The sequence below is a fragment of the Drosophila tropicalis genome, unplaced genomic scaffold (genome assembly GCF_018151085.1).
Source record: "Drosophila tropicalis isolate 14030-0801.00 unplaced genomic scaffold, ASM1815108v1 contig_694, whole genome shotgun sequence".
Taxonomy (NCBI): Eukaryota; Metazoa; Arthropoda; class Insecta; order Diptera; family Drosophilidae; genus Drosophila; species Drosophila tropicalis.
Window position 1 is genome coordinate 6367098 of NW_027173176.1, and position 26663 is coordinate 6393760.

General features: G+C 42.6%; 4 protein-coding genes across 4 annotated transcripts; all 4 read right to left on the reverse strand.

Annotated features, from left to right (window-relative positions):
• Positions 1 to 30: 30 nt before the first annotated feature.
• LanB2 (laminin subunit gamma-1) lies at positions 31 to 9553 on the reverse strand. The gene is made up of 10 exons (XM_068292605.1): positions 9467 to 9553; positions 6178 to 6681; positions 5684 to 5817; positions 5499 to 5626; positions 4808 to 5422; positions 4000 to 4411; positions 1295 to 3883; positions 900 to 1236; positions 528 to 828; positions 31 to 460 (listed from the first exon to the last, which is right to left on the reverse strand). The coding sequence occupies exons 2-10, from the start codon at positions 6406 to 6408 to the stop codon at positions 249 to 251; spliced, it is 4959 nt and encodes a 1652-aa protein (XP_068148706.1). The 5' UTR covers positions 6409 to 6681; positions 9467 to 9553; the 3' UTR covers positions 31 to 248.
• A 1185-nt stretch (positions 9554 to 10738) lies between these two features.
• Tmc (Transmembrane channel-like) lies at positions 10739 to 22323 on the reverse strand. Its single transcript, XM_068292924.1, has 19 exons — positions 22268 to 22323; positions 21711 to 21751; positions 21324 to 21632; positions 20755 to 20882; positions 20253 to 20357; positions 19524 to 19712; positions 19295 to 19425; positions 18969 to 19079; positions 18242 to 18336; positions 18054 to 18150; positions 17884 to 17976; positions 17663 to 17818; positions 16873 to 17596; positions 15543 to 16688; positions 13659 to 13763; positions 13409 to 13590; positions 13146 to 13322; positions 12717 to 13039; positions 10739 to 12547 (listed from the first exon to the last, which is right to left on the reverse strand). The coding sequence occupies exons 1-19, from the start codon at positions 22321 to 22323 to the stop codon at positions 10821 to 10823; spliced, it is 5895 nt and encodes a 1964-aa protein (XP_068149025.1). The 3' UTR covers positions 10739 to 10820.
• A 1889-nt stretch (positions 22324 to 24212) lies between these two features.
• LOC137579061 (MORN repeat-containing protein 5) lies at positions 24213 to 25430 on the reverse strand. Its single transcript, XM_068292743.1, is given in 2 exon segments — positions 24213 to 24989; positions 24991 to 25430. Coding segments are annotated over 2 exon segments (933 nt in total). The 5' UTR covers positions 25312 to 25430; the 3' UTR covers positions 24213 to 24377.
• Positions 25431 to 25568: 138 nt separating this feature from the next.
• On the reverse strand, positions 25569 to 26663 carry LOC137579221 (radial spoke head 1 homolog). Its single transcript, XM_068292925.1, has one exon. The coding sequence runs from the start codon at positions 26661 to 26663 to the stop codon at positions 25569 to 25571; it is 1095 nt and encodes a 364-aa protein (XP_068149026.1).

The following is a 26663-nucleotide window of genomic DNA, read 5'->3' on the forward strand; positions in this document are numbered from 1 at the left end:
CATCTGATTTGAGTTTAGGTTTTGTTTCCGTTTCGGTTCGTTTTCGGTTTCGGTGTCTAGAGAGAAATGATTCAACTAAAAGGAGAACTAATATTACATATAATTTCATTGCAACGGCTCTAAACTATTATAATCCGAATTTGTTCGTCTTGTTTTGTGTTACTTAATTGATAATTGAAGTAGTTGGTATTTTTTGTTGTTGTTGTTTCAATTTTAGTATTAGATGTGGCATTTGTTTATGTTTGTTTTTATGGCTCTAGGCGATTACGTCTGAAGCAGCCATCGGGCAGTGCATCGGATATTAAACGTATATTGTCCACTTCGTGTATAAGTTCCGTTAACTCCAATTCGTATTTATCGATCAGTTTCTTTTGTGCATTTCTTTGTTCTCGATACTTTTCAATGCGACCCGTTAGATTGACACGAATAATATCATTCTCCACAATGGCCAGACGATTTTCTGTGAATATTAATATACATATATATTATAGATAAAGTTTCTTCTTGAAGTTTTCCAAATGGCTTACCCAATTTATCCAAATCAGCTGTATTGATATCCTTTAGATTCTCCAACTCATCCTTAATGGCAGTTAGATCCGCATTGACCTTTTCAATTTGCTTCTGGGCCTCTTGGGTATCAGCCTTGGCCTGTCCCACTTTACGCTTGGCATCATCGACCAGATTATCATCTTTGGTAGAGTTCTCTTCCAATTTGAATATGTCGTTTTCGGTTAATCCGAAACGATATGTTAGCTGATCGGCCTCATAGCGTAGATTACGAGCAGCCACCTTAGTTTCATTGGCCTTGCGACGTATTAGTTCGGCATCCTAAATTAAAGAAGACAAAAAAACCAAATTAATTGCATTTCTCTGCCATCATAATCTATCGAGGTAATAACCTTTGAGGCCTGTTCAGCATATTTCTTCTGGGCCTCTTGGGCATTCTCTTTGGCTTCGTTGGCATTCTTATTGGCACCATCGAGAGCCTCATCCGCCTGACTAATCAGATGTTTGGCATTTTGAATTTCCTGCTCAATGCTGGGAACCGTTTGTAGGGCCTGATCAGCCTTCTCCTTGGATGCCTCCACATCTGACTGGAAGCCAGCCAGAGTGTTGTACGTGTTGTTGGCTTCCTTTAGGGTATTATCTCCCTGTTTTACAGCCTTGGTGGCCTTTTCGAAGGCTGCCTTGGCCCGCTCCAAAAGATCAATGTCATCTTGTTTCTGTTTAGCGGCCCTGAAATAGACATGTTTGTTAAGTTTTTTCCCAGTCATAGAAATTAGTGTCCACCTACCTCTCCAGCAGCAATGTGCCCAATTTCTGTTCATTCTCAAAATCGGCATAGACTTCTCCATTGTTGTTGGTCAACTCGTTTATCTGTCTAAGGAGTTCGTCGGCCTTTTCATTGGCTGCCACAGCTTCCTTTTTCAATTGGTTTATGTCAATGTCGGGCTGGGTCTGGCGATTGACATCATTGAGAAGCGTCAAGGCGGCGTCGTAAACCTCATTGGCCTTACGGAGAGCCTCCTTGGAAGTTTGAGCCACAGCGCCCAATGACTGCTTCACTTGATTCAACTCGAGACGCACCTCGGACTTCAATTCCACACTGACCTTCTGCTGCAGATCGATGGCGTTCTTGGCCAACAAGAGGGCCTTCTCGACGGCATCCTTGGCATCTTTGGCATTCTGCAAGTCGAATTGGGCCTCCGATTCGAGGCGATCGGCCAGGGCACGTGCCTCACGGGAGATGTCCGATATTTGCTGCGATTGCTGACCAAATTCCTCGGATTTATTCTTGGCCTTGGCTAGTGCTTGAGATCCCTCTTCGTTCAGTAGATCAATGGCCTCCTGCAGCTCCCGTTTGGCATCCTCAATGATGCTGTGGAGTTCGGTGTAATTGCGTCGTGCCTTGGCAATCTCCTCATTAGCATCCTGCTGCAGCTTATCGGCACTCTCCAAATGATTACGCATGCTGTCCAAACGCTTATGCAGATCATCAATGACCTCCACATAAGTCTGACCACTCTCGCCCGAATTATCGCGAGCATCCTCAGCCAGGAGCGCAACCTTCTCTTGCACTGCCTTCAACTTGGCCTCAAATTCCTCATCGTTGGTCACCGGAGTGCGGGCAATCTCATCCAGAGTTGCACTGAGGTTTGCCAATTTGGCTCTATGAAGATTGGCGGCATCCTGCACAAGATTATAACAGTCTGGACAATCGACGCAGCCGCGATGGCGATCGTATTTATTCTCTTTGCATCGATCACAGCGACGACCCTCGACATTATCGTTGCACGGACACTGACCATTCTGATCGCACTGGAATCCCTTTGAGCCGCTCTCATCGCAGTCGCAAGACTTGCAACCTTCCGGCGAAAAGCCATAGAAATAATTGGCACACTGATCGCAACGCAGACCCACCACTCCGGGCTTGCAATGGCACTGACCGGAATACCTATCGCATGTGGCATTGTAACTGCCCACAGGATCGCATAAACAGTTCTCACACCCATTGCCCGAACGTATGTTGAAATAACCCGGCTGGCATTCACCACAATCGCGTCCAATAACATTGGGCTTACATTGACACTGGCCAGTGACCTGATCACACTTGGAAATGCTTTGTTCATCTTGTTCTGTGCCGGCGGCATAACAGCTACACCGATCGCATTTACCATGCGGCAAGGCCAACGGATCGCCAAAGTGTCCGGGCAAACATTGATCACAATGCTCACCGGCTGTATTATGGATACACTTCAGACACTCACCGGTCGTGCGGTTACAATTGCCCACTGCATTCGGATCGACATTGCCATTGCAGTCGCAGCTTTTGCAGGTCTGGACAAAGCCCAGTAGCCCGGTGGGGTCGCCATAGAAGCCATCACTACACTGCTCACATCGAGAGCCAAAGTAACCGACTGGGCATTCCGTACAGATTACCGTATCGCCATTAATCTGCAGACAGGCGCCATCATTGGGGCATGGGCATCGTTTGCAGTCGTAGGGAGTGCCTCCCAAGGCGTTGCCATAGTAGCCCTTGGCACACTGATCGCAGTTGTCCCCGAAGGTATTGTGCTGACAAATGCAGCGACCTGTCTCCGAGTCACAGATATCCGCATGTCCATGGCAATCGCATGGAATGCAGGGCATGAAAGGTCCTCCACGCGCCGGACTATGGCGATAGCCCGGAGCACAAGACTCACAGAATTGACCGAGATAACCCTCTGGGCAGGTACACTGTTCTATCCACGTGGCCGGCTGACCAGCTGCTCCACGATGCGCCGTCTGCAATTCCACGTCATCCAATATAGCCTCACCCTGCACCGAGTAGGTGGCCCGTATCTTGATGGCCGTCAAATTCGATAGAATCGAAAGGAATCCCCGTGCGGATTGACTTGGCTGCCATTGGTAGTCATGATGCTCATGCAAACGGAACATATACTCCTTGACTCCCTGATCTGGGATGCCATTGTTCTGGGCAAATATGGGCAAAGAGATTTTACTGCCGGCTCCCTCGAGGATCACATCACTGGCACTTGTGCTCGGTCCCACCTGACCAACCAGTTGCAATTTGAATTTCAAGTCCCGATTATAGGAGGCACGCTGATCGCCCAAGAAACGATCGGGCGCCTGGAAATAGACATATTCATTGCCCTGGGCTGTGGTGCCTATACTACGGCTATATTGATTGTATTTGATATCGACATCACGGCGATTTAAATCGATTGCTGTCCAGCGTTCCTTGTGTTTATTGAAGTTCGAGGTGACCGCAACAACCGAATAACCAGGAGCCGTCTGACACTCAGAGGTGTGACCATAACAGAAGCAGGGTGTGCAGCCAAATCGATTAGATTTGTCCAAATTGAAGAAGCCCGGTTTGCATCTGGGGAAAAAAGCGGAATGCAGTTCTATGAGATAGTGCCACGTAGCAATTGCTCAATGAAGAGTAGAAAATCTTGTCCGTGTAAATTTTAGAAGTTTCTTAAAAGCAAAACATACTCATTGCATCGTCTGCCCTCGACATTCTCCTTGCAGAAGCAAATGCCGCTCTCCGCATCACAAGCTGGCGTATTATCCTGAGAGCCACGTCCATCACAGCCGCATGGCTGGCAACCATGTGGGCCAAACTGATAGTAGTTGTTGTCGCAGCGATCACACTTATCGCCAGTCACTCCAGGCTTGCATTGGCATTTGCCATGACTGTTGCATTGCAGGGAACGTGAGCCCACGGGGTCGCAGGCACAGTTGATGCAATAGCCATCTTCCCGCATGTAGAAATTCTCCTTGCAGCGTTCACAATTGGGGCCATCGCGGTTCTCACGGCAGTCCAAACAGTGACCACCATGGCCAGTTAAATTGAAGAGATGTGAATCAAAGTAACATTTGTCTGCCAAGCCATTGCAATTGCAGGCTACACACAGCGGCGGGGGAGGATAGAGAGAGAAAAATTGTATTAAACGTAGATTCCTTGAACGGATTTTCGGGGTGGGCGGTTAATTACAATTGATGAGATACCATTGGGTACCAGAGGCTATGAGATTTGTTTCAAGACTAAAGTCTTTATAGCCTTGAGTGAATCCCACTAGATAGCCAACTGCAACAAGTGGCCACCACCACAGATCTAACATGACTGAGGCGATTTAAGAGTGACTAGACCACAAGTTCAACTGTTAAGTAACGGCAAAGTGGATTGTCCTTTTTTAGAATAGACACTCCAAGAAAAAACTAGCCAACGTCTCAGTAACCTGTGCCCAAATGCTTTGTGCTCTTCTTCAAGTGTACGTTCCTGCAAACCAGTTTTACCTACCTTTGCACTCATTCACCTCGGTGGAGGTAGCCCTCTTCCATTTGACGTCATTGTACAACGGCAAACAGCGATCACAATCCGGTCCATCTGTATTATGACGACACTCGCAGACTAAGGTGCGTTCACCATGCATTCCGGTGCTGGCCACACATTTGCTGGCATGTCCATTACACTTACAGCGCGCACCCACAGCAATGTCACTGATGGCATAGAAATACGATTTGAGTACCTGTGAATCACCAAACAGCTCATCACCAAAAGTATTCAGGCGATCCAATGTGATGCGTATATCGGTGGCAGTGACCCAATCCTGCAGTTCGAGACTACGCTCGAAGTTAATGCCACTGGGGCGACCCTCCAGCGTGGAGAAGGCAATCTCACCGTCGCGCAATGGTGAGATATCACTGTACTCGCTGGTGCAGAGAGCATGTGCCTCGCCCTCCCCCTTACGGATGGCCCGAGAGTCGGGTAATGAATACGTATCCCGGCAAGTGGCACTATAATATTGGTACGGAATCCAAGCGCCATTCTCCGATGTTCGTTTGTAGATGGTAAACGATTCGGGACGCGGTGAGCGGAACAAAATGCGCACATAGGTTATATCATACGACTTGCCTGTTGGATAAGCCATCAAATAATACCATATAAAATTGATCTTTCGATCGAGTAGGATCATTTGTCTTGAACTTACGCAAATGTAATGTCAAATTTACATGATTCGGATGTTGAATGCCTTCGAACATTGTTTCCGATTGCCACCAGGTGGGATTCTGTGGATCATGCAGATCCGTGAGGAATGAAGGATTGTGATCTTCGTATCTGCAAAATTATATAGCTATTTTGTTTGTTTCCTCGCAAAGAATCTAAGTAATTTACCTGCAGAATTCACAATTCTTGTGATTCGGGTTCATGGTCTGTATGCAGAAATGATTGTCACCCAATTCGCCGCAAGTGTTGGTGGATTCAATTTGCAGTTGATAGGCAGCATTGATGAACTCTGGTAAACATTTCTAACAGATGAGAGAGAAGTAGAAGAAGGGGAGTTAGTTGATAGTTAGGCAGCTGTTCCCCCAATTACAGTCACTTCTAGTTGAGTTCTCCAAAGGATACGGGAAAATTGATCAAAAAATGAGATGGATAAAGTTCGATGTTTTCGGATGCTCGAATTGGAATTGAGCGATCGTGTGAAAATGGAATATGGCTTTGCCGACTCCCCATTATCTACTTCCATGTTGAATGCTCAATTAGTTTGTATGTCTTCATTTAAATTAACGCTTAATTCGCTTCAATTGGTTGTTTTGGGACAAAAGAAATTTACTCGAGAGACATTGGAGAGACTCAATGATAGAGACATCTCCCCCTCTACTCACCTGCGGTCGGCCGTAGGGATCGTAGCATTCCAAAGCCGGCATAAATGTGGTTCCTCTCAACTCATGTCCACCCGCTGAATTGATGGGCTGTCGCTGAACTGCTAATGTGAATGATGTCCAACAGGTTAACAGTAAGAGGGCACTTAGCAGGAAAGACAAACTCGTGGAACTCGAGGAGAACGAGGAGGAGGAGGAGTAGGAGCCGCCTAGACTCCTCTTGCTAGGCTTCATTCTACTGGGTGGGAATAATAGTCTACTAGCTAAAGGTGGGTTGGTTTCTCTTCTATGTTTGTTGTTTTAGTTTTGTGGCACGAATATTTGCTTTAAGGTCTTTGTTTGTTTGTGGTTTTTCTCAAAGTCTTCTTTGTTTTTTTTGGTAAGTTACACGCAGATTCAATTCATAATTAAGAATTTTGTTTTCAATTGCATTTCCTATATGAAGCTGATCTGATCTTCTGTTCTTCTTCTGGTGGTGTTTGCTTTGTGAGCGGCCTCATATGTACGCTGAAAGAATGGTTAGAGATTGAATATGTAGTCAGAGGGTATAAATATATACATATACATAAGTATGTATGTATGTGTGCAGTCGCATCTCTTAGCATATGTTGTCCATATTGTTGCTTTGAGTTCAGTTCGTTTTATTTTTTAATTAGTTTTCGTTCATCAAATAAACTTTACTTCCACCCGATCTCCCTCTGCCCCCGCTATTTACTCTCCATTCTGTCTGTCTGCCGCAATTTGTGTAAACAAAAGAAAAAAGAAAAAAACTGCAAATGAAAAAAAAGGCAAAACAAACTCAACTGGAAATGAGCTAACAGCTGAAATTTCCTATAGGAGAAGACTATATTAGATGTGCCTCCCTCGGAATGGGTTGTCTATGTGTGTGCTCTAAGCTATTTTGAACCTTGAAATAATTCTCAACGATGATTTCATCTACTCCGCTCACACACACACACACACACACACACACACACACTTGCATACATAGACAGACGGACACTAAATGTTTGCAGCAATTACATGGAGGCACATTTAGGTTAGTTGGAATGGTTTTTTATTTTTGATATCTTAGTAATGCATTTTAGTGACTTGGTCTTGCCTCGTACAACAAGGTTAGATTCATTTAGTTAAAGTCTTTACTTAAGATGCTCTTTCTTTCTATCTCGTTTTATGTATGAATTCAGTTAAGTTGAGGCACTAATTAACAAATATTTGTAGAGTACAGTAATAATGTTGACTTTAATAAAGCTGATGATATCACTGAGTTTTTAAAAAAGATGGCCAAAAAAGACGGTCGAACTGACAACAAACCCAAATCCATCTGTTTAACTCATTCATTTCCTTCAATACAAGAAAATTCCAGTTTTTGTGAGTCGAAATCGGTTCAAAAACAAAAGGGCATTGATAACACCCGACGATCATGTGCATCCCAAGATTTATCGGAATGTGCTGTATACATACATATGTACATACATACATACATATATCGAATTTTAATCCACTTAAAGTATTGCACTAGACTAGTTTTTACTGAATGAGTTAATATAGTATATTTTAGATAAGAAATCGATTTCCTTTTTTCTCTTAGTCTCTGTCTTTCTATAGTCCGCACCTTCTGTAAGGTGTTCTGAATAATGTTGAGACTTGTTTTATTGCAATCAAATTTTTTGAAATACATATGTATATGACCAGATGGGATAAGCATAAGTTTTACTTAAATCTATGAAAACCTCAAGATTATGTTAGCTCGTTCTATTCCATGTGCTGGGTTTAAAGGACTTCAATATTGTTTTCACGTAATTATTATTATCAGAATTTGTTTTATCAATGATTATTACACAAACACAACTATTCAGAGAGGAACTCACACACACACACACAGTTCTTGTTGATCAGGGGATTTGAGACTTTTAGAAGAATTTTTGTTGCTTGACTTTTTTTTTTTTTTTTTTGGTTCTTATCTCTGGTTTGAATTTCAGAAATTAGAATTAAGAATATTTTTAGTTGATTGTTGTCAGGTCCCAGTTTCGATTTCGGTTTCGGTCTTGCTCCCAGTCCCGGTCTCAGATTTCTCAGCTACCATATGAACCCTTTGCTGCTGCTTTGAGTTGAGTTGAGTTCAGCTGAGGCCAACACATAGCGATATATATATGTACATATAGATGTATATAGCACGGAATGAACGAACACATCCGCTCCATTCAGATTTCATTTCATTACTTTAGTGTTTCTTTCTTGAGCATCTACCAAGTTGTCGACGAGATATGCGCGCGCGGCTATGAACGAACACGAGTTCCTTTTGCGATAAGAATTTGGGTCTACGAACTAGAGCGGGGCGCGTATTAAATACATAGTTTTTCTGTTTTTTTATGGGTACAAATGGGCAAGTAAGTCATCTCAGTCAGACTGATTCGTGGTTTGTATGGGGAACAACGTAAAAAGACGTTCATATTTTGGATGTCACCTTTTGCTGTGTATCTTTATTGCAGTGTTTGTTTTTATCCACTGTTTCTTCACCGACAGATACACTCACATACGCACACGCACACACACACACAGGCACACTCACTCAAGAGCAGGTAGAGGAAAATCAAAAGAAATCACTCAACAAAAAGAAGGAGGAAAAAAATATAAAAACTGCACTCGGCAGATACTTTTACACAAAACTTCGTTTTCTTTGGTTTTTTCTTCTTTTTTTTTTGGTATCTCACAGATGCTTTAGGGCGTTTATTTTCGTTTCATTTTGTGTAGATACATTTTCTGTATTTCCAACTGCATCAAAAAAAAAAAAAGAAGAAGAAATGAAACAACAAAAAAAAAAACATCAGGAAAAAACACATGCTGCACATTTACAGCAAAAAATTGACTTTTGGTTAGAATATTAATTCTTGTTGCATTTGGTTTGTCCGTATTATTTTGGTCTTTTTTGTATTCCTCTTTAGCACAGTTTTTCACTTTTCTGCTGACTTTACCTCATTTCTTTAAGTTTTCATTAAAAATTGTTGCCGTGTGTAATTGAATCACCACATTGAAGGCAAGAATTTTTTTTTTTTTTTAGGTAAACACTAAATTAAAAAAAAAAAAAAAAAAAATGAAGAGGAAAGATACGTTTTGTTGTTGTTTTAAGGTTTTCTTTTACAAGCAAACAAACGAACAACCGAACAACAACAATCACAAGAAGAAGGTGACCCAAGAAAACTTGAGATTGAGACGACAACTCCTCCGCACAGAAAACTCCAAGCGGAAACCGACCCGTCGGTCGTCGTCGTCGATGATGATCTTCACTTACTCCGTCCGCACAAAACACCACAGGCAACCGCTAACGAGGACGTCCAATGCTCAACTGACTACCTAACCACACAACTCGCACTTGCACTCATTCAACGATCTTTGCTGTTGTTTGTTGCCTCCGCCTCCGCTGCCGTCGTCCGCGTTGTCGTCGTCGTCGTGATCACGATCATGCTCAACTCGACTCATGCCTTGCCATGCCCTGTCTTTGCCACTTCCCACTGAGTGAAACTCTATGTGACTATATGTGGTTCAGTTTTTTGTTTTGCTACGGCTTTGTCTTTATCTCTCTGTGTGTGCAACATACTATCTGGGCCTCTGAGGCTCTGCAATCGGAAGCTTTTCCATACATATGATCCATCGATCCTCACTTGCCAACATTCCAGGCATATATAATCTCCGATTACTATATACATATGTTATGTATGCATAGAGAACTCGTGCCCAGACAAAATTCATCTCATTTCCATCTTATTCTCGAGAACTGTGTTCTACTTATTATGCTTAGTTTGTAGTTTTTGGAGTTAGCAGGTTATCGGGAATAGAAGCTGATAAGAAGGTTATTGTACCACACACACACAAACACACACAACTTTGAAACGAGACTGAAATAAAACTTTCAGTTTCATTGAGGAACTCAAAGATTCATGTTTAATTATAGAATTTCATTTGTATGTAAATGTAAACTTTGGATTTGTTCTCTCTAACAAAATGATAATCCTAATCAAATTTTGGAGCCAAATTCCAAGGTGGCGCCACCTACATACATGCATATACATTGATAACTTATGCCTGGTAGAAGAAACGGAAACGGAAGTTCAGAGTTATCTTTCGAAAAAGTTAAGGGTTTTTCCTAAAGAAAACTCTTTACCCTTAACCCTCTTTACCCATACAAATTTGTTTCGAAATTAAAATAGGTTGACGAATTTATAGAGAATATTGCCTGTTTGGGTCAAGCTCAGCGCCCAAAAACTTTTCTCTCTGTGTAAGTGTGAAAGCTTTAACATTACCGGTAAGAAACCTGGCTAAAAGCTGTTAAAAGTTAAAGGAAGTTTTATTTCGAGTAAAGGAAAAGTCTGAAAGTCTTTAAATTTAATGATTCTTTAGATATTTATTTGCTAATTGGTTTGATTTTATTTCATTTTCATAGAGGGAAATATGTATTTGGTATAGAGTTTTTTTTTTGTGTTTTCCTTGTTGACTAGATAAAATGCAGATAGAATAAGTTTCTAGAGATTTTCAAGCTATAAATTATTAGTTTAGTTTGCTTTGGGTTTAGCTTTAGGTTAAGTTTAGTTTATGTAGTAAAAGAAGAAGACAATCTGGCGTTAATTAAAAAAAAAAAAAAAACACAACTACTTCTTTCTTTTCTCATCATCGTTGACATCATCCTGATCATCTTCAATGGTGATTTTGATAATATTCACATTTGGTGTGGGTGGGGAATCTCTGCCATTGATTACGGGTGCTTCTGGTGCTGGAGGTGGTTCCACAATGCACTCATCACTTCCCGTGGTGCTAATGGTTATAGTGGGTATATTATCCGACCAAATGGAACTCTGTGAATCCTGCCTCATGGCACGTCGTCGCTGGGAGGCGCTGCGCTTGGGAAATGTGATGGGCCCTGGCATATCCAATTCCTCTAAATCATCGTCCAAGGTGGCCAGAGTGGGTGTTGATGCAGCATTTGGGTGCTGGGGTGGCTTACTAACGACTGGTCGACTGGATGATGAGGATGTAGAGCTACTGCCAAAATGCAATGGGGCACTGGGCGTGGGTGATTCCGGTTCCGGTGTCGGTGGCATCTCAAGAGCCGTGGCACTCGAATTGCTCGACAATACTGATGGCGGCGGTGGTGGTGTATAGGCTAAATATGTGGGCGTGGTTGGGCCCGGTGACTCGTCGGAACCCTGTTCCACATCATCCTTTTTCAAATTGACGGCCTCTCGCACTAGGGCCAACAAGGAGCCTATCTTCTTGCGTCCCTGGCGAGAGAAATTGGCCAACTGCCGTTGATGCTGGCTAAAACTGGGTGTCGGCGATGGCAGGCTAAGAGCCTCTACAGCATCACCCTCCGCTAGGGGAATGACAACTGTTGGCGCAGGATCTGCTAATACAGATGCAGATGATTTGCTTTTTTCCAAACTTTTATCATCGAACTTAAAGACTTCTGGCTCCGGTTTGACGATGTTTGTCGGATGGTGGTGGGATTTGATACGACTACGTCGAAATTTAAATTTACTTAGGCCACCGCCACCGCTGCTGCCACTTTCTTTTGCTGGTTTCTCACTCTGGTCGACAGTCCCTCCCTCTGGTGGGGATGGCGATGGCGGCTTCCTTTCATCAACAATTTGAAATTTACTAGGCAAAGACTCGTCCAAGGTCTCAGCTTTTGTCTCGACTGCTGCAACTGCAGAACCTGTTGGCGTTTCTGGTGTTGGCTGGGTGGAAGATGTTTGCTCTTCATTGGGGTTTTCATTATCATTCTGCAGCTCCTGCTCCTGTTCCCTTCTACGCCTCAGCAAACTGGCTCGTCGCTCGCTGACAATTCTGGAATTTGTATCCGGATCATGTTCATTGGGTTCCTTGGCTCCTTCCTTGGGCGATTCATAAGGTGGAGGTTGTCTCCCATGCCATTTGCTTCCACCAGCACCGGCATCCTTTTTGGTCTCCTTTACACTGCCGCCTCTCTCGTTGCGGCGTTCGTGTTTCTCAACTTTGAAACGGCTTTTGGGATGCGGTTCTTTTATGGGAAAATTGCCACCACCACCACCACCTGATGTTGAAGTTGGTGCTGTTGCTGCATCTGCACTGGCACTCCCACTGGCTTGGACAATCGAACCCGCTCGGGCCCTTTCTTGCTTGGCAATCTGGACAATGTCAACTAGGGATGGCTTGCGTGTGCGACGAATTTGCTGCAATCGTGACAGACCAAAGCGCTTATCCTTCGCCTCCTCGTCATGGGGCAGTGAGTCCTGGTGTTCAGTGTCCGTGTCGTCGTCATCGCGACGCACAAAAGAGTCCTCATCGGAGGTGGCCGAGCCCTTGCGTAATGCCTTCTTCATGATACGCGAGATGAGCTCTGAGCGAGCACAAAAGAAATAGAGGAAAGGAGGACAGAAAGAATGAATGGAAAGAAAGAACCAAATGATTTGTGAGCTTTAGAAAAATCTTTTCTCCGCATTGGTCTGTCTCTGACTGTGTGTGTGTGTGTGTGTGCGTGTGTGTATGTGTGTGCAATGACTTGTTACCTTTTCTGGCCTGATTCTTGTACTCCTCCGTGTCGAAATCGGGAGGCTGTGTGGGTGTTACAGGCGATGATGCCTCTAAGACCTTACGCCAACGATTTGTCAGTGTTGTGGCCGTTGGTTCTGCCTGTTTGACCTCCGGTACTTTGAAAATCTTTTTACGTTCCTCCTCGCGTTCCTTTTGCAATTGCGTCCGTAGATCCTGGTTGGCCTCACGCAATGCTCCAGTCAGCGAGACCAAATAATAAATGATGAGTATGAGTAAAACTAGAAGGGGAATGACTGTGCTAGATGAAGTCAAATAGTCCAATGGTTCATGAAGTTGCCTGCGGTGATTGAAAACCAGAACGAGAACGGGACTCAGTTAAAAAGGTTTAAAGCAGAGCAAATGATTTTGTTTTATTTTGGTTTTTTTTTTTTTTGAGAACTCACTTGGGCAAAGCATTTCGTGTGGTATTTGTGATGAACTCGGCAATCCGATTGTATTCAGAAAAGGGTCCACAATGCCAAGAAGGACGGAGCCAAACAATGGCATAACCCACTGGCAAAACACAAAGGAACAACATGGTCAGCAGCAGCGACAAATAAAAGTTGTTCGACTTGGAGGCCCTGCCAAACAACAAAAAAAAAAAAACCAAGGAGCGTTTCAATTTTACTTCACATTTCTGTTAGCCACAATTTCTTGAATTGCTCACTTGAAGACCACCTCGTGCGGGACATTGCAGGTCAAAACTATCCAGGATCTAAAGTACATCATAATCATCAATTTAACTAGGTTGATTAGCACGAGACCAGGTGAAAAGAATATGCCCATCCACACCTGGCCCTGGTTATTAATCAAAGTCAGAATATTCTCAGCTATCTTGAAGTCGCCATACTGCAAATGGGGACCATGTGGTTAAACGAGATATTATTAGGGTATTAGTCACAATGCTGTCAACTCACCTGTGGGAATGTTTTCTCCATGTCCCAGCACCAGTTTTGATTGACATAACGCACAAACAGTGCACGCAAAAAGTCGATGCACAGCGGTGCCACAATGGACATTAGCTGCAAGGGCAAAATGAGAAAAAGGTAAAAAAAATCGTCAACCTAATAAACGGAAAGTGCAACTCCCTAAAAACCCAAACAACTGCTCATGCTGCTTACTTGCTTGCTAATACTGCTTAAAAGTTTCTACACGTGTTCACTTCTGCATCTTTTGCTAAAGTTTACGGCTGATTTGTTTGGTCTATGGGCTCATGGGCGTGTAGTCACAAGGGGGCACAAGCGAAATAAAACGAATGTGTTAATTGAGAGTAAACTTTAATGGAAATGGAATATGATTGATTAGAGTTTACTTTACCCCGAGAGACTAGAAGGCATCACAGAAGATGGTCTTAGGCTTTATTGACCAATTTTATTTCCCAGATCGAAAAATGACACATTTATAATGGACCCCTCCACTGACCATGGCTGTGATTTTAGTTACTTTATTGTGTAGACTATGCTGTGTAAACTCTGGGTATCTGTATATCTCGACCAATATCAACCCATTCATTTTGTGGCCACCATTCAGAACCCCCCCATCGGTCATCCCCCATAGAGCTTCCCAAATTCATGCACGAACACGTGACCGAAAACTGAGTTAAGCCAAAAACCGAAACCGCACATGACCAAACTCAATTTCCCTTTTTAACGAACATTTTGTTATGCGTTAAGCATAAATACGCTTAAGTCCGTCCCGTCTACCTACCCGGTCGGTTTCCCTACCATTGACCCCGGAGTTGCCTCTCCTGTATCGTAACTTGTTTAATTTATGTGCTTAAATCGTTTAATAGAGATTATGTACGCCATGTTTCGGGGGGTGACATAATCAAATTTGCTTGTCCTTTTTTTTTTTCGTTTCTTAAGATTGTTGGACAAATGTTGAAAAATGTAATACAAAATGGAGAGTTGGAGCTGCAAGATCTAAATCAAAGGCGAGAAGTGAATACCCTTTATGTGTTTGCGCGTATCACAGAGCTGACCCTGAACTGCAAACTTTCGCCGAAAAGCCAATGAATTTGTTTGCGATTAGGCTTAAAGAGGATGCGGGAATTGAAGCTGGGGGATTGGGATTTCGATACGGATTGTTGGTGGGATTTGGAAGGTAGTCGGCAGCCAATCGACACATTAGTCAGCCATGCAAATGGGCAAACAAAAACTTCTTCTTCTTGAAGGCAATCGAAGTCAAAAGTTCACATTGATATTGTTGTTGGTGGCTGCCTCTTCTGCTACTTATGGCTTATGTAAATTTTGCCTCATCTCTTTATATATTTTTTGGGGGTTTTTTTTGTATTTTTTGTTTGGTGAAGTTTTTCAAGTAAAGACTCCCGAGAGCGATTATTATGATAAAATGCTTTTCGGTTTCGTTTCCTTTTGCTTTACTTTCGTTACGTTACGCTTGTCTTTCTATTTTATATTTCCTTTTTCTTGATTTGACTTTACTTGGCTTGGTTTTTTGTCGGTTTTCCTAGTCGAAACAAAAATGGCAAGATTCTCTTAGCGCGATGGAAATAAATTTTGTTCGTTGATAAATTTTCCGGATAATTTAGCTAAACGGGATTTCATGCTCAAAATGTTTTTCTGGGATGTGGCGGAGGCAGGGACGACATGGGAAGGGCTTTAAGTTCAATCATATTTTAAGTTAAATAGATTTTGTGACTTTGTCTGTGTGTGCCAAAGGGAAATTGATAGCTAAAGATGATGGCCCCAGATGATGATGATGATAAATTTTACTTTAAATTGTGTGGACAGCTGTGGATGGTGCTGCTAACCCCATCCCAACTCTCTCTTCCTTCTGCTTACCCCATCGAAAACGATAACCTTTGACAGCTCTTGGCCCAGGGAAGTCTCCCAACACATGGTTGTTAAATTTGTTCGTGTTCGGGATATTGCCAAATGCACTTCTTTTAGACGTTCCATTTGCCGTTCCAAAGGAGTCAACTTAATGGTGGTTAACTGTTTGCTATCACTGCTCTGTGTGGATCCGCCCAAACCACTTTCGGTTGTGCTACCACCACTGAAAAGAAAATCATCTTCGGTTCCCTTGGGGCATACAGTTATGATGCATGTTCCCATATTCTCGGTATCCATATCATAGCTGAGACCACCGATTTCTGATATATCTCGGTAGTCAATGAAATACGGTGTAGTACCATCACCTTCATCTTCTTCTTCACCATGATCCTCATTATCCCGGTTCTCATTCCGTTCCTCATCTACTGCCTCATCATTGCCAGTAGTAGTAGTTGTGTCCTCTTTAGTTGAGGTACTCCAATCTGTAGTACTATCACCTGTTGTTGAAATATCCGCCTCGGTGGTTGTTCTAAACACAAAACGTCTGGGTTTCCTCGTCGTGGTGGTGGTGCTAGTACTTGTTGTGGTTGGTGTTGTTGATGGTTTTTTGGTCAATGGTCGATTATATAGACGTTCCCATTCCTCTTTAGTTAGGATACGCGGCTTAGACGGTGGTTTGTGGGTTGTACTCCAAGCGGGTCTAACTGGTGGTGGTGCCAGATACAGCGGTGGTGGCCTATGTATGGGTGGAGCGGTATCATTCCGATGTCTGCGACTATATTTACTAGTACGATAAATAGGTGAATCCGCTGCATCAGCTCTCTTCCTGCGATGCTTGGGCACTTGCAGTTCGTCTAGCACTTTGACCAACGAATCCTGTGTTTCCTCTGTCGTTGTTTGCTCATAATAATCAACTTCATCTTCCCCAGCCTCTGGTAAAGCAATACCTTCAAAGTAATCTACATAATTGAAGAAACTATCATTGCCCGGTGACGCTGTGGTTGTTGTTGACGGTGGAGTCGAACCAGTTGGCTCATCACTTCCATAATCATAGATATCATCATCTTCATTTGTGGTTAAGAAATTATCATCTGGTTTGGCTGTTGTTGTTGTTGTGCTGGTGGTGCTATTTAGCGTTGATATTGTGGGTGTTACCTAAAAAATAATAAAAAAATTTTGATGATTCTAGTGGCTAGGATAAGAGAAAAGACTTGGCAGCCTAAAAGTATACATCAATTATTTTTATGGAATGGTAAAGACGCGAAGTCTAATTAAGATCTATTTTAGTCTCACTAATGTTTACTTTTTACAATTTTAACTATGCGATGAGAAATATTACCTTTTTGGTAGTCGTAGTGTTTGGCTCTGAAGTTGAAGTAATTGTTGTTGTTGTCGGCTCCTCAGTGGTTGCTGTTGTTGTTGTTAGCCAACTTGTTGTCGTTGGACTGGGACTGGTTATTGGCAAGGTGGTTGCTGTCGTAGTTTGTGTTGTTGTTTCTTTTGTTGTAGTTGGTTTTTGTGTTGTTGTTGTTGTGGTCGTCGTCGTCGTTTGGGTTGTGGTTGTTGTGGGAGTTGTTGCTGGTGTAGTAGTCATCGTTGTTGTTGTTGTTGTCGTTGGTGTTGGCACCATTGCAGTTGTCGTCAAATTGAGTAACAACAAAGCAGTGGTTATATTCTTAGCACTGATCATTATCCTTCGTGGTTTTGAGCATTTCACAGTCATGTTATAGCATTTAATGCGCTGCATTGTGGTTGAGAGTAATGCAGCCGCCGTTGTGGTAGAGAAAATACCATCGTCACCTCCACCGCCACCCCATAGGGAGGCGGTCGATGATGCTGATATTGATTCATCAAAGAGTCCATCTGTCGTACTATCACTATATAAAGGCGTTGTTGTGGTCATCTGTTTCAATGCCTCAATGGAGCTCATTAGGCTTTGCAGCTCCATGGTATTGGTTTCATTCTCCAGTTTAAGCATTTGCAAAGGTTTCTCTTTGCTATTGATTTTGTAGATGAACGAGAACATTAAGGAATACAAATTCAGCATGTTCAAGATCATGATTCTAAAGGCGAGAAACAAAAACCAAATAAATCACTACACACACATGGCATCCATAGGTTTTATTTACCGCGCCAATTGCAAGCGTAATTGTTGTCTAGGATGCCAGTTCTCAAAGAGACCCAATGCCTCAAAAATCATGGGTAGAAAAAAGGATAACAGAGTCATGGTAACATTAACAGCATTGCGACTTATCCAGTTGTCATGCTTAGCCAATTCCTCTGAACTGCATTTATAGCGGAGGGGGTAGATTATTTGACAAAGAAAACCGCTTTTTCTCAATCTACTTACTGATTTACTAAAAGGACAACTGTAGCTCCCGATAGACCCAGCAAAACCAAAACCAATATATTGACCAATATTCTTTGTAAAATTACACGCCAACTGCAATAAAGATGATAGTATTGAATGAGTATTTATTTTAAATTGTTGGTCAGGCAATCGCAATTCCGCCGCCTTACTTGCGATTGTCCTTCTTCTTTTCCGCCTCCTCCAACAGAGCCTCCTTAAAGCCCACCACAACAGATGCAATACGATTATGGGCTGTCTCCGCATGTCCTGTGGGATTTCACGGGAGAGAGAGAAAGGAGAAAAGTTGATGTAATGGCAGCTCAGCATCAACATCAGATTGCTGTTGCCTGGCACTTACCAATCATAAAATCCCAGCCGGTGAACAATTTCCATGAGAAAACGCACTCATCATCCTTTGAGGAAAGTTTCGAGTTGCGCGAATTCTCTGCCATTCTGCAAAGAGATGTGCAGGGAATGTGTGTAAGAAAGAGGGAGGGAGGGAAAGAAAAAAGTTTGTAGTCATAATTTGCCCTCAAATCCTGACAATGCCACGAAGCCTAATGCCACATAAGCAAAAGAAAAAATAATTCACGCAGGCCAAGCACGTGCCACGGGATGAGGCATGGCTAGGACCAGAAACGGGTCCAAGAGCGCCAGTGCCAAGTGGCTAGGTCAGTGCCAAATGTTGACATTGCTACTTTGTTCAATTACGAAATCAACATAATGCCGACAAAGCCATTAAAAGGAGCAGCAACAGCAGCCAGCCAGCCCCAGCCTAAGACCGAGGGTAGGGCCAAAATGGCGTTTTGCCATTTCCGTATCCTGCCTCACAAGTCGCCTTCCTACACTTCTGCTGATTGTGTGCGTGTGTAAATCATAAGGGGCAACTTTCTCGTTCAGTTTTTTTTTCTTCTGCTGTTTTTGTCTGGTCACGCCTCGTGTCAAGATTTTTGTATTATTTAATCAGCCCTTCAGTTTCGGTTTAATTAATTAACAAGCATTTCTGAGTTCGATGGCCACAGATTTGTCTATTAGCGTTAGTAGACGGTGGAAGAGGCGTTGTTCGAATCTAGGAGAATACTCACTTTCTTAATGTGGCCACAAAGCTATAGACATAAACCAGCACAGCGGTTAGAAAATAGGCTAAGGGCAACTTATAGCCGGATGTACTAATTCCGGATGTGCTTGAATAGTAACTGCAAATACAAACAAAAACAAGAGTAATTAAGATTTTGATTAAACGACAGGACATATGTGCCTGAAGGTAGGTAAATATTATGTTATACTTAAACATTTTTAAAACCTTTCAATGACTCGTGACTTACAAAAACACGACTAACCGAACACAATTTAAGCTGAACGATTTTATTTAAAGTTCTCTGAAGAATGAGCTGAAAAAGAAACAACTTACCCGTAAAACATAGGCGAATACTTTAAATATCCTTCGAACTCCCAAAATGTAAAAAGATTTCCAGCAACTTTGGATTCCGGTTCAGACATGCGTTTTCGTGGATCCGTTTCATCATGCTTGGTGGCGAAATACTGCGAATTGAGGAAGAGTAAGAGGGAAATTAAAGATAACCCAGGATACATAATATATAGTATATGCAATAAATTCATATTTAATTTCTGTTTCGAACCTCCGGTCCAATGACAAAGGCCACCAATGGTATGGCTATCATAATGTTGACCCACATGAGCCAGCGCAGAAATGTAAAATAGGATGCAACCCCAGAGCCAAAATGCGATTCGATTTCCTTAATACGCAGCTCCCAGGGTATGAGGACGGTAAGGAAACTGGCCGTTTCACGTTTCCAATGTCGCCAGCGCTGCAAAAGAGGCCAAGTGAAACAAGAGTTGGTTGGATGGTTGGTTGGTGGTCTGGGTTTGCTTTTGCTTGGGGTTGCCTTCGAGGCAACTGCAAATGCAACTTGGTTTCGTATTTTAATTGGTTTTCGACACAGAGAATTCTGCCTGGCAGAATGTCGCATAACTTTTGTTATGAATTATGCGAGTGTTGATTTATTGTATGTCGTCTGTGCTTTTCCGGGTCACTGCAAAAGTTGCTCATAAATTGTGTAAACGTTTACATAGATATATACATACACATACCTATTAAATATACACTTACATACATACACTGAATAGGAAAACTTTCTCATGTATTTTCAAGTTTAGTTTTCAACTTAAGAAAATCTTACAATTAGTTTTCATAGCTTTTTTGTCATAAATTTGTTCGAGTGTATCTGCATATTGTTTGGTTTCTGGTTCCTATAATACAATTTTTCGGCTAGCCTTGAGCTTGTTGCATTTTGCAATGTTTGCTGGGCTGAATTATTCGTTGGTTGCTGATGGGGGAAATCACTTACCGCTGCCATTAAAATTTTAAACCTCGCCCACAAATCCCTGGTGCTGCGTGACATGGCAAAGCGCTCCTGGAGCGCGCCCTCGTGGCGTGCCACATATGTTTTGGCCTGTCAACACACACACACATGGTGGCAACAGGAAAGATCCACACAAAAAAAAAGAAAGAGAAAAAATTCCAGTCCAAACATCATTAAAAATGCCATGGGCGACGATGACGATGACGACGACGACGTCGAGAAGAAGGACGACGATTTGATGATGGTAGCAGGAGAGGCGTTAGGAGAAAGATAAAGAAGTGTTGGGCATAAAATCGAAAAGTTTGTTCAAGAATTTAATGGGGTTTCGAGAATGGAGTAGGCCAAGAGGACGCCCCTTTTGTCGTAATATTTTCAACGAGCTGACAAGCAGCGTGAAAATGAACGCACCCAGTTTTGGGCTTCGATTTTGCTTTGGTATGGTTTGAGTTGATTTGGTTTGGTTTGGCCAGCCTCACACTCTACATACCTGTCGCACCAACTTGAGTTTCTTGCGTATGGGCCATGGTTGTAATTTCACCGATTGTATAACCTCCTTGTGAAGGCGTATATTCTCAAAGATTTGCTCTTGCGTGGACTCCTGATTGGTGCCCTCCTCTGAAAAAAAAAACAAAAGAAATGAAACAGAAGCAGAGAGTCAGAAGAAGAACAAAGTAAAAGTGGAAACGAAAGCGAAAGCAAAAGCACACGCACACTCATATTACACATACGCCGCATTGGCCACGTTCTAAATGGCTGCACGTAGCATGAAAAATTACAAATGGCCCCCCAGACGTTGATTAGGCTGTTGCTGCTGCCGATTCCGCCGCCACATTTGCCGTTGCCGTTGCCACTTGAGGACCATTTCCAATTCCAATTCAGTCTTCTCTCCCACTTCTCTTATTGTGTGGCTCGTTAGTTAAGCAAAATGCTAAATCTGTCTAAACAGTTATGAGCATTGGAATGGAGAGGAGTGTAGAAGTGAAGAAGGTGGGTGGGATGCAAAGGGATGAGTGCAAAGTGCGCTTAGGGGAAATGTTGATGTTGTAGGTGACTTGCCTGAACTAGTCGTATAGACACTAGAGCGTCGCCGCTCCACACTATCCAGCACGTGATCCATGGGACTCGATGCTCGCCGTGAATTCCGACTGCCACGTTTACCTCGATAGCCTCGTACACTGGCACGTCTTTGCATTATTGCCGATACGGAAATTGAGTAGTCCTCCTCATCGTCAATGTCACCGTTGATGCCATCTTCTCTTAGTTGAAACTGCGATTGTGACTGTGGTGACTGGTGTGCAAAACTGCCTTCGTTCTGGTGGTAGAAGTGGCTTTCGCCGTCGCAGCTTTGATTCTGTATATGGTAATCTGAAGTAAATGAAAAAAAATTAGAAGAAATGGAAACACATTCGACTTGTTTATCGTGTTTTGCTAAGAACAACTTACCGTTTGACTCGTACGATCGGTTTTCCTCTTGTGATGCGGTTCTGCTTTAAAACATAAAGAAAAATTTGAATTTTGCAAATTATTTAAACAATTTTTCAACAGTCTTGCTAACAATTTACACTGCAGATAGATTACACTCAGTGTAACCATATCAGAAACCGTGACATATCTGTCTTATTAGTCAAAAGTGAATGTCAAGGTCAAAGAGCAAAAATCCTTCAATTTAAATGAAAAAATGTTAGAAATGGAAAGAGCTTTGCCCCTTAGAGTACGCAATAGGTGACAAAAGTATTTATTTCTCCATAAACAATGTTTGTTTCACGTATTAGTTTTTATCCGCAGGACATTCAGAAATTTCATTACTTGTTAAAAAAAACTGAGTGTTAGACTAGGTATTGCATACGATAGGGGGCAAAGTTCATCCTAGATTCACCACTCAGCCATTAGCATCAAGTACAAAAAAGGAAAATCATTATAAAAACTTAAGACAAACACAAAATGACTTTCTACTTTTGTGATTGAAATTTTGCGCCGCTTAAAGTAACTTAGTGGCTTACCTTCTGCCCCTTTGGCCTCTGTAATATTCCCTTCTGGCGTCGGCACTACTCTGCATTTGCCAATGATCGCCTCTACTTAAGTCGCATGGCGGTGCCCAGGTCACAGATAATTGATGGGGCGATGTAACACCCGATGAGTTGTTCTACAAATTGTTATATTGCAACTTATGTTTAGCTTATAGTTTAAGGTTTAGTAAATTGCGTAGAAATTATCGTTTGCTTATCAAATTAGGGTCACGTTCTAATTAGTTAGTTTAGTTTACTTGAATTGTTAATCACTAGTTAATACTTTGCAATTGCTTATCAATTAGGGGACGGTAGAAAAAAACTGCAAAAAAATATGTATGATATCAACGACGACGGCTAAAGAAATGTGGCACTAATACATTTTCCTAATATCTTAGTTTTCGATATTTTAATTTTAGTTCTTAGTTATTGGTTAGCCGTTGTAACGCTTTGAAGCAGCCCTATGAGCAGACTGAACGGCTTAGTGGCTGACCATTTCCAGCAAGGCGTAAAAAAAGCAGGACAGGACAAACCCACACACAGACAAAGACTCACACACACACACCTAGGAGATATGTAGAGCGAGAGTTAAATTTTTTCTAATAATGAATGAATATGAATGAAGCTAGAGCCCGAGAACCTTAACCCGAATCCGAACCCAGATCCAAACCCAACCCAACATGGCTAACTTATCAAAGCCAAAACGTGCCCAAAACTAACACATTGAAAAGGAGCAACGTAAAGGAATTTACATAGACACGCGCCACGACATTGAGGTAGGAAGAGAGTGGGGCGCGAGGATTTAGCTAGATGATGAGGTGGGATGGACTGGACTGAACTGGTCTGGATTGGGCGATTTCCAACACTCCCCACGGCCGCCCCACTCCCCGCCGTCCAGTTGAAACGAAGACGAATGAGTGTAAAAATCGCCCGAGGCATGTGATAACAACAATGCCGTGTCCAGCCACAACCAGAGAACTAGGACTTCGAATGTCCATTTAGACCTGCTGGACAGGAGTTTTCACTACCCTCACACACCACGTGGGTGAATGTCTCTGTCCCTATCTCTCCGTGTGTTGTGTATATGTGTGTGTGCTGGAATTGAGTCACCTGGTATTCTTGGCCTGGTCCCATGTAAATGAAAATCAAACATGCAAGGTTTGATAAAGAAAATCGCGAATTTCTAAGCATGGGCGTAGATAGACCTTAAAAACAGAAGAAAAAAAAAACGAAAAGGAACGCAGACGGTTGACATGCTGAGTCCAAGAAATTGAGTTTGTGAAGAAATCCCAGATAAGTGATGCACTTGGAATGCAAAACAGAGGTAGTGATCTTGGTATTGCTTATGGATGACTCGCCGGTTATGCATGCGCAGCTCTGCATTTGAGTCCCTTTATCAATAATATGGGTTATTTGGCCGGCGCCTGTGGTTATGCCCACTCATGGGGTTCTCTAGTCATTTCTGGTTCTTGTTTCTGTGTTTTTTTTTTTTTTTTTTCGCGGCGCACCCCTTATTGAAATATGTTTTTGGTTCTCTCTTGGACTTGTTTTGCTATGTTTTCCTCTGATTTTCACTTTCATGCCTTTTAATTAAATAAAGTCTTTTCCATTTGTGTTTTTTTTCGGCTACTTTAATTAACATCAAATTTATCTGTGCGTGTTTCGCTCGCACGTGTTGAGCGTCATTAGCCGCACACACACACAGGTGCAGATGAACTTGAAATGAAGTTTAAGCCAATGAAGGTTCAATGCCGCTGACCCAAATGCTGTCACCTACCTACCCTCCAGTAGCCTATATTCTCACTCATGGTAGACAACGACAATCTGTGTGTGTGTCTCCTAAGTGGCTTTCCATGTTCGATTGCAGTTTTGAAAAGTTGAGACATAAATCTTTAGGCTAAACATAAGCGCCCACGCCCCATCTAAAAATGGGGTTAACTCATATAAGGATTCTCTATTATATTTAGGTCAAATAATAGGTCAAAGAATATATGGCGTTTTTTAATTTACAATCGGTAAAAGTATGAACTGTAGGTGTGTGTGTGTGTGTGTGTGTGTTTGTATGTATGTGTGCTCGTGTGTGTGTAACTAACACGAATTGGGCTCAGTTAATGCGACAGACACCACTCTCGCTGGTTAAATGCATCACTTGAAGGTTTCTACTTTTATAAAGTGATTGTGGAGGCTTTGACTTTAGATCCTTGCACTTTCCACGCGACTCTCGCTTTATCTCCTTATCCATCTCGGAGGTGAAAGTATCCGAAGTGCTTGCCATGTGTGCCCTAACCGCTTTTCCTGATTCGGAACTCGGTTTGTCTGATCGATCCCGACAAATGGGCGATTTGTGCCATCGTGTTTCCTGATGTTGTGTCGCACATTTCAGATCATCCTGATTGTCCATGTTGTTGCGTATTATCTGTCTGGCATATTTTGCTCGTATCTGCTGCTTAATGTGCGAATCGAACAATGGCCCATGGCGGCAGTTTTCTCGAATCCAACGACGAATTTCCCTACACCCTATATAAAAGCTAGACATATCGCTCATATGATTGGGTACATCCATAAGGAAGCCGTGTTGATTTAATTGGCCAAAACCCAAATCGAAAATATTTCTATCTAAATGTGGAGCAACTGGACCATCTTTTGTTATAAATTTATCGGGCCCCACCGGCGTCAACGGTGTGAGAATCTCACCACAAAAGCGACGATCTTTTTTTCGAGCAATACGACCAATTATCGAATGCCATTGTCGTATTATTCTCATCCATCTTAAAGTCAACCATCAAATCATCGCTGAAAACCATGTCGATGATTTTAGTTAACTTGCCGTGAAAATGCTCCACTTGATAGCTCATATTGTACGGTTTCTGTATTGTAATGCAGCCCAGGCCATGGAAACGATTGTTGTGAAAGTAACCCAAGTAGCGAGTTCCATCGGGGTATACATAGAGGCCATAACCCTGCATGCCAAGCTCATCATTCACGCCAGAAAATTTTGAATCGGTGGGATATTTTGCATTGTACGAAACCTGCGGCATCTTCCCTCTCAATTTTAATATTTTGTATTCTGAAATTGGATATCATATATAAATATGTATAAACCCTTGTAACACAAAGTCTACTAGACTGTTATCTAAGCTAAATTGAACTAATGACTAGCTACTATATTCCAGTTTGAAGTAAAATTTTGAGAACTTCAGCATGAACTACTCTTCAGGCGAGTTTGTTTGTCTCTTAAAAAAGCGTTGCTTATTGACTTTAATTTGATTTTATTCGTTTTCTTTTGTTTGGTGGATTATAATTCGAATACGGAACGTGTAAGATCGACAAAACTTGCAGGACGCATCAAATTCGACTGCACCACATGGAAATCATCAGCTGTTCTCTTGATTTTCATAAGATTGACATTATCGTAGGCCTCCTTCACATTCATGCGTATCTGTTCGTCTGAAAAGCTTTCCAATGGACAACTAGTCTGATAGTCGGAACCTAAACGCCTGACATCTGAAGAGCTAGTCCACTGGCGATAGGGTTCCGTTAAATTCTGATCCGTTTTAGCTTCCAATGCAGAAGCGTTATATGCATTAGCTAGGCCAATTTGTCCGCCGTCGGCGCTCTTGCTCTTAGTCTTTTGATCGTCACCATGTTTCTGATTGGCTCTCTCTTTGCACAACTTGTGATAGTAGGGCTTGCTTGGCAATCGCTCATTGGGCGCATATATAGCTATTTCGGGCAATTGTTGTTGCTCGGTCCACAAATTATTTTGAGTGATGCCGCGACAGAAACTCGGCAACGGTTCAGTTATGTGATCCGTTCGAGCACGCCGGCAATTATGCACGATCCACTCGCGCTCTTCAGTGCAACCCACATAGGTGTTACTCGGAAACGGAGCCGGGCGATTGAGTAGATAACCACTGCGGGGATTAAAGATACCCTCTTCGACGTCATAGCAGCCATCGGGTATGGGACGAGCCATTAGATCGTTAGTCAAATATGATGTGGGCCCCACTGGTTGCTGGCCATAGCGCCGTTCCGCCTGGTAGCGGCGATCGTTGGCTGTTAGATAATCCCATTGATCGCATTTGAATTCCGATCCAGAGAAAGTGCCCTGGACATGTAGGCCATCATTGAACCACATATCTTCGATGCTCACAAGTTTGCCATGTTTGAATTCGCCCTTTATGGTAAATCTATACGGCTGGGCTAGTTTCAAATGGCCAAAGCCATGGAATTTACCCTGGACAAATGGTCCGCGATATTCACTGCCATCGGGATAGCGATAGCTACCGAAACCATCCATCATATTGACCGCACTATTCCAAGCACCCTCGTACGAGCTATGCGTGATGAAAGTCCTCAGTGGCGTTACCTCCAAGCTCTCCTGCGACAT